We start from the raw sequence: 7,799 nt of genomic DNA on the forward strand, positions 1-7,799 counted from the left end.
ACTCTATACCAGCTAAAATCAGTTTATGAATTGCTAATGACCCATTACCCTTGTAAAGTTGGAGATAATAACATTTCTACCACCGCTACCCTCCTCTTTTAAAATAAAACAGAGGGTAGACAGGTCATTATGCAATGTAAAACCTAGATTACAGTTTATATAATCTGACCTCCAAACATGTTCACCTAGATTATTTTTATAAACCAGATTATATAATTTATCTTCATAATCCAGATTATCATAATCTATTATGGTTCCAAACAGGGCCTTAAGGGCTAAGGGCTGCTGGCCAGTTCTTTTATTGTTGGGCCTGCTGCAGCCGACAACTATGTTAATGTCCGAATATATTTCGTGGCCTGAATATTTATCAGATTATATGTTCTTGCAGTATACAACATTGTATGTTCTTGCAGTATACAACATTGATGTTTGTGTTAGTAATCCAAAATATATGACAGTGCTTTTCATTTTTTTTGGTTCTTGCATAATAATCCATATGCGTGCATTACACCTGAGAATGGCTGATTTATATTTGTCTATCTAGTCGACAACAATGACAATAACCTACTTATTGTAGTTGTATGTTATAGCTACAGTGGTGTATTTGTATGATTAATACTTTTGCTAATCATTTCTTATCCAACCCATGCTTATTGGCAAATTAGAGAAATAGCCAGGGTTGATGAAAATGAACATTATTTTTCAAGACTGGTGCGGCGAGATTGAAGGAACATTCCAGGGTTGATGATGAAGCTGGTTTGCAAGAGTCTTGACTTGAAAAATGATGTTAATTCTGAATTTGTATCTATGGTTTAATATCCTCATTTATAACTCTGGAGTGTTCTTCAATTCTGGCATTTTGTTTTATTTTGAAGTGTGTTTAAATCCTGCCTAAGAATTTGTAGGGAAGTATTTATGTTTATTCATGTAAAATGCTTTTAAAAGTTCTATGCGAAATAGATGGTTTTGAAATGATGTTCACTGATGTATGTGTAAAGCTAGCGCCGGTTTGATTCTGTGATGTAATCTGATTACACATATCTTTCAAACGCAGTCTTGTAACTTGATACCTTTACATGCATGAAACAAACAGAAAAGCAAATGGTCCTGTTACATCACGGTCCCGCTGCTACCTGATTCCATTACCAGTCCCGTTACCTTGCGCTGTGCCAAACACCTCCTTAATGTGTTTGATGTGTAAATCAAGCTTATTTTCGACATGAAAAACTCGCGGCATTATTGGATTGGAACCTGCTTATGCCGCGCGCTAAGATATTTGGCGTAGTCTCGGGAGTCGGGACTGACCTGTCAACACGTCAAGATACCTACAAGCCTCCGAATGCATTGTATCTACCGGGCTAGTGGCAGAGTTAGTAGAGTGTTTTGTATGAACGCATGCCTCCCACTTGTGATGGACACAAAGTGCGTGGAGTCGTCGGAGAAGGTCAAGGTCGTGGCTGTAATTAAGCTGGGTGCGCACCTCCATGAGCTAGCGTGAGATATCACGGGTTAGAAAGTCCACTCTGAAACGCGAGACTGTGTATATATAAACATACAATGCCAGGGCCAGGAGGCACTCCTCACCGATCAACTTGTCCCTGTCAAGCCTCCCAAGGGCATAGTAGCTAGCACCGATCAAGAGAAAGATGGCGCTTGCTCCCCGGTTGTCTCTGCGCTCCCTGTTGCTGCTCATGTCCCGCGGGAAGCCACAGCCACAGGCGTTCTGCGCTTTCTTCTCCTCCTCCGTCACGGCCACAGGCGTTCTGCCGGCAGCTCCAGGAGCTGATACCCCTCCCGCTGCTCCGGCCGTTCAGCCTCCGGTCACCACAGGTTAATGCTTCTTCCTGCAAGCACGCATCTCCTTTGGTTCCACCTATCGGTTTTTATCTCTTTTAGAACAAGCTAACGGCTAGTACTCTACACTGCGTTGCAGCTGGGGGTCCACGTACATATCGGGAAGAGACTGCTCTTCAGCCACTTCATGGGGGTCCACGTCCACCTCGAGCCGTTAGAGATATAACTCACACTCACAAGCTTTGTCTGAACGCCCATCAAGATCTTAGCGCATACCAAACTCCTGATCATGGTTCATCCAGCACACTTGAACCTGTACCTGTCAAGCCTCCCAACGGCATCTCCGAAGATCCTGGACACCCGGTTCTTGATCCAGGAATTAGGACGCCTAGCGTTGTAACCAATGGTTCATATAGCACACCTGAACCTGTACCTGTCAAGCCTCCCAAGGGCATCTTGGAAGATCCTAAACACCCGGTTCCTGATCCAGGAATTAGGACGCGTAGCGCTGCAATCAATGGTTCATGTAGCACACCTGAACCTGTACCTGTCAAGCCTTCCAAGGGCATCTTGGAAGATCCTAGACACCCGGTTCCTGATCCAGGAATTAGGACGCGTAGCGCTGTAACCAATGGTTCATGTAGCACACTTGAACCTGTACCTATCAAGCCTTCCAAAGGCATCCGCATCTCCGAAGATGTTAAACACCCGGTTCTTGATCCAGGAATTAGGACGCGTAGGGCTGTAACCAATGGTTCACGTAGCAAACCTGAACCTGTACCTGTCAAGCCTCCCAAGGGCATATCTGAAGATGTTAAACACCAAGATCGTGATCCACCATGTAGGCCTAAAGCTGTAACCGGCCAGTCTGCACAGTGCTCTCCGGCTGCTCCTGACGTCTAGCCTCCGGTCACCCCAGGTAGCTCGCTAACTCAGCATAACTTGATGCTTCCTGCACGCACGCATCTTCTTTGATTGCAGCTAACAATTACTCCATTGCGTTGCAGCTTTGTCAGATTCATCCAAGCCAGAACGTCCTTGTTCATCAAGGGTTTGTTCTTCATCCACTTCCGGGGGGTCTACCTTGTTAGAGACTTAATCTCGTTGCACCTGTTAACTTTTACTTAGCTTATGTTTCACAAGAATAAGTTGTCCACGTAGCGTGAGGTTGTTCACGTCTTGTCCAGGTTTCGTTATGGCGTGTAGCTATATCACATCGTAGAAGGCCGTGGTGACCGCGTCGTGGGATGGCACGATCAAACGCAAGCATGATGGCATAGTTGGGTCAATGGATTGAGTGGCATTGGGATGGCAATGCCGTCGCCCATGTTCCGATATATGCTTTTACTTGTGTAATTGAAGACTAAATAGGAAGAGGCAAAAAAAATGAAAAAAAGTTGCATCAGTTGCATGCAAGTGCAAAATGCCTCGTGTTCCTTGTCTAGCTTCAACAAAAAATTATGACATCAAAGCTTTGTTTCGGTCCATGGTGGTTCCCGCTGCTAGCACGCTGTAGATGAGAACACCGGCAATGAAGCAGGTTGGTCAAGGATGCCACCTTATCTACCTCAATGCAAATTGCTGTCGTCGTGGCAGATTCGCAGCCCGACATGCCTGATGTGCATTGAAGGGGTACGTAAAACGTCTGTACCCGTGTGTTTACGATTATTGGGTCGGTCACTCTAGATGGAACGGGGGCTGGAATCATGCTCGTGTCTCCCTTGGCGAGGATATACGGTACGCGGTCTAGTTCCTCTTCAAGGCGACCAACAGTAAGGTAGAATATGAAGGGTTGTTGGTGGGGTTACGAGTAGCTTTTGCGTCTCCGGTTTGCCGCTTGATGTTGAAAGAAGATTCCTAGCTCATGGTAACACAAGTGTGTAAGGAGTATCAAACCTTGTGTTCAACCATCAAATCATACCATATGAAGGTTTGATTACCAACACAAAAATGGAAAGGACACACATTGGCTTTGATTACCAACACAAAACTGAAAAGGGGCATCCCTATACCTCGCCTTCGACGAGCGTAACTTCTGGCTCGTTGAAGGGGGGAGAGCAAGATGGGCCAGCCCCCCCCCCCTCTCTAATCTCCTGGTTGGAGATTATAGGGGACAAGAATAATATAGGGGAAAGGCATGAAATTTAGGGGGGATGAAGATAATTAGGGTGAAGAAATAAGTAAAACGTTTGTACCGTGTGTTTACGATTCACCCCCTAGATGGGGCAGGGGTTGGAATCATGCTCGCGTCTTCCCTTGATGAGAAGATATGGTACACAGTCTAGTTCCTCTTCAAGGCGACCAACAACGGGGTAGAATATGAAGGGTTGCTAGCAGGTTACGAGTAAATTTTGTGCCTGGTGTTTGCCGCTTGCCGCTGAAAGGAGATTCCTAGCTCGTGGTAAGACAAATGTGCAAGGAGTATCAACCTTGTGTTCAACCATGGAAGAGTATCCTATGGAGCTCTGATTACCAACACAAAGGTGGAAAGGAGGCACGTTGGCTTTGATTACCAACACAAAGCTGGAAAGGGGCACCCATATACCTCGCCTTCGACGAGCATAACTTCCGACTTGCTGAAGTGGGCGAGCAAGATGGGCCAGCCCCCCCCCCCCCCCCCCCCCCCCCCGCGCTTGAAACCACAACCTCTTTTTCTGTATTTTTTACATTTTCTATTTTCGTATTTTGCTTTATTTTTTAATATGTATATATATTCTAAATATATATTACTAAAATACATATAAACAAACATTTGGAAGATGTTAAACAAGTATTGAAAAAATACTGCATTCGAAAAATATTGAATAACTATTTGGAAAAATGCTAATTAAGCATTCAGAAAATGTTTAATAAATATATGAAAAATGTTAATCAAGCATTCAAAAAATGTTGAACATGTAAAGAAAAATTGTTGATTATATATTAAGAAAATGCTGAGATTTTTTTATCATGTATATAAAATGTTAATCAAGAATTTAAAAAAAATAACAATTATCGGAAAAAGTTAAACAAGCATTTTGTCAATGTTAAATGTGCATAGAAAAAACGTTGAGCCTGTATTAAAAATGATGTAAAAATTTGGTCATATATATAAAAATGTTAATCAAGCATTTGAGAAATGTTGAATAAGTGTTTGAATAATGTTAGTCAAGCGTTTAAAAAATGTTAAATGTGTATACAAAAAATGTAAACCATGTATTCGAAAAATGGTAATCTTTTTATTTGAAAATTGTTAATCAAGCATACAAAAAATGCATAAAAATGTTGGCCATGTATTAAATGTGTGTTTGAAAAGTGTTGTTGACATACACAAAAAGTGTAGAATAAAAACCAAAAGAAACATAGAAAACTAAAAAAACAAAAACTAAATAAGAAACAAAAAAGAAACCAAATGAAAAATTGAAGTGAAGAAATAAATACAAAAAGAATGAAAAAGAAGAAAAAAGAGAAGAAAAAAAGAAAGAGAGAAAAGAAGACAAAAACGTGAGAAAACCGGCTCTTGTTACCTCAAGAAGGACGCCCCCTACTACTACCCATGAGCACCATGTGGGTAGAGTGTCTAGCAGCGAGGGTCTTCTTTTCTTGAGGTACCGGGATCGATCCACTGAGAGTGCGTCTTTTTCTCCTTTAAAAAAACTGTTGTCATGGGACGGGCAGTTGCTTGCGCGAGTGGCATTTCCTTCAATGAGAGCAACTTCTGTCTTGTTTATAGCCTCTTTGGTTCGAGGGAAGTTGGACTAGGGAATGGGAATTTCGTGTGTGAGACGGCCCAGTTGTTTGCGTGGGTGGCATTTCCTTCAACGAGAACAATTTATGTCTTGTTTATAGCCTTTTTGGTTCAGGGGAAGTTGGACTAAGGAATGGGAATTGAGTGTGTGAGACGGCCCAGTTGCTTGCGTGAGTGGCGTTTCCTTCAACGAGACCAACTTTTGTCTTGTTTATAGCCTATTTGGTTCAGGGGAAGTTGGACTAGGGAATGGGAATTGAGTTTGTGAGAGACTAAAAATCACTTGTATGCATGGTTGGGAGGACAAGGCTGGGCTTAAGCAAGCGTGTGGGGTTACATCAGAGGCTTGAGTGAGAAGTACCTTGGTCTACCAACACTCGTTGGTAGATCTAAAGAGGGTACTTTTAAGTATGTTAGGGAAAGCTCGACATGGAAGGTCTCGGGATGGAAGGGACAAGGTTTGTCCAAGGCAGTCAGAGAGGTTCTCATTAAATCTACATCACACTCTACTCGAACCGACACCATGAGTTGTTTTCAACTCACAAAGAAGATGTACCGAAACCTAACTTCGATCTCCTCGAGATTCTGGTGGGGTGCAGCAAATGGTGAAAGGAAAGTACACTGGATTGCATGGGACAAGATGTGTGCAGCAAAGCGGACTGGAGGGATGGGGTTTAGGGATCCACTAGGAGTGCATCTTTTTCTCCTTTAAAAAACAGCTGTCATGGGACGGCCCAGTTGCTTGCATGAGTGGCGTTTCGTTCAACGAGAGAAGCTTCTGTCTTGTTTATACCATGTTTGGTTCGACGTAAGTTGGACTAGGGAATGGGAATCTAGTGTGTGAGACGGCCCAGTTGCTTGCACGAGTGGCGTTTCCTTCAATGAGAGTAGCTTCTGTCTTATTTATAGCATGTTTGGTTCGGGGGAAGTAGGACAAGGGAATGGGAAATTGAGTGTGTGAGAGACTGAAAAATCACTTGTATGGTTGGGAGGACAAGGCTGGGCTTAAGCAAGCATGTGGGGTTACGTCGGAGGCTTGAGTGAGAAGTACCTTGGTCTACCGACACTGGTTGGTAGATCGAAAGAGGGTACTTTTAAGTATGTTAGGGAAAGCTCAACAGGGAAGGTCTCGGGATAGAAGGGACAAGGTTTGTCCAAGGCGGCGAGAGAGGTTCTCATTAAATCTGTGTTATAGTCTACTCCAACCTACACCATGAGCTGTTTTCAACTCACAAAGAAGATGTGCTGGAACTTGACTTCGATCTCCTCAAAATTCTGGTGGGGTGTAGCAAATGGTGAAAGGAAAGTACACTGGATTGCATGCAACAAGATGTGTGCAGCGAAGCGGACTGGAGGGATTGGGTTTAGGGATCCCGAAATGTTCAACCAGACACTTTTGGCGAAACAAGATGTCCTGGTATTTCCGCGGCAGATGCCAGTGGATGGCTTAGATCGTGGTTTGTGGCCGACGAGCGTCGACGTTTCCTCCAACAAGAGCAACGACCCGGGTTACATCGGAGGCTTGAGTGAGAAGTACCTTGGTTTACCAACACTGGTTGGTAGATTGAAAGAGGTGTAATTTTAAGTATGTTAGGGAAAGCTCGACAGGGAAGGTCTCGATATGGAAGGGACAAGGTTTGTCCAAGGCGGCCAGAGAGGTTCTGATTAAATCCGTGTGTCAGTCTACTCCAACCTACACCATGAGCTGTTTTCAACTCACGAAGAAGATGTGTCGGAACCTGACTTTGATCTCCTCAAAATTCTAGTGCGGTGAAACAAATGGTGAAAGGAAAGTACACTGGATTACATGGGACAAGATGTGCGTAGTGAAGAGGATTGGAGGGATGTGGTTTAGGGACCCCCAAGCCTTCAACCAGGCACTTTTGGCGAAACAAGTTGTCGTGGTATTTCCGTGGCAGATGCCAGGCGGTGGCTTAGATCGTGGTTAGGGGCCGACGGGCGCTGGCGGTGTCTGGGAACGGGTGAAGGCGCGAGACACATGACATGGATCTACCCTGGTTTAGGGCCCTCCGATGGAGGTAAAACCCATAGTCCTGTCGGACTGACTATAGGTGGTCACAATAAAGGGTGCTCCTTGAGCTGTTCGTGAGGGAATATGGTGTGTGTTGGAATTATGCCCTAGAGGCAATAATAAATATAGTTATTATTATAATTCCTGTATCAAGATAATAGTTTATTATCCATGCTATAATTGTATTGAATGAAGACTCATTTACATGTGTGGATACATAGACAAAACACCGTCCCTAGCATGCCT

General features: G+C 43.8%; 1 protein-coding gene across 1 annotated transcript; it reads left to right on the plus strand.

Annotated features, from left to right (window-relative positions):
• The first annotated feature begins 1,587 nt into the window (after positions 1–1,587).
• Positions 1,588–3,218, plus strand: LOC123412274 (vegetative cell wall protein gp1-like). Its single transcript, XM_045105221.1, has 3 exons — positions 1,588–1,830; positions 1,934–2,713; positions 2,802–3,218. The coding sequence occupies exons 1-2, from the start codon at positions 1,647–1,649 to the stop codon at positions 2,695–2,697; spliced, it is 948 nt and encodes a 315-aa protein (XP_044961156.1). The 5' UTR covers positions 1,588–1,646; the 3' UTR covers positions 2,698–2,713; positions 2,802–3,218.
• The last annotated feature ends 4,581 nt before the right edge of the window (positions 3,219–7,799 follow it).

This window comes from Hordeum vulgare, chromosome 7H (genome assembly GCF_904849725.1).
Source record: "Hordeum vulgare subsp. vulgare chromosome 7H, MorexV3_pseudomolecules_assembly, whole genome shotgun sequence".
Lineage (NCBI taxonomy): Eukaryota > Viridiplantae > Streptophyta > Magnoliopsida > Poales > Poaceae > Hordeum > Hordeum vulgare.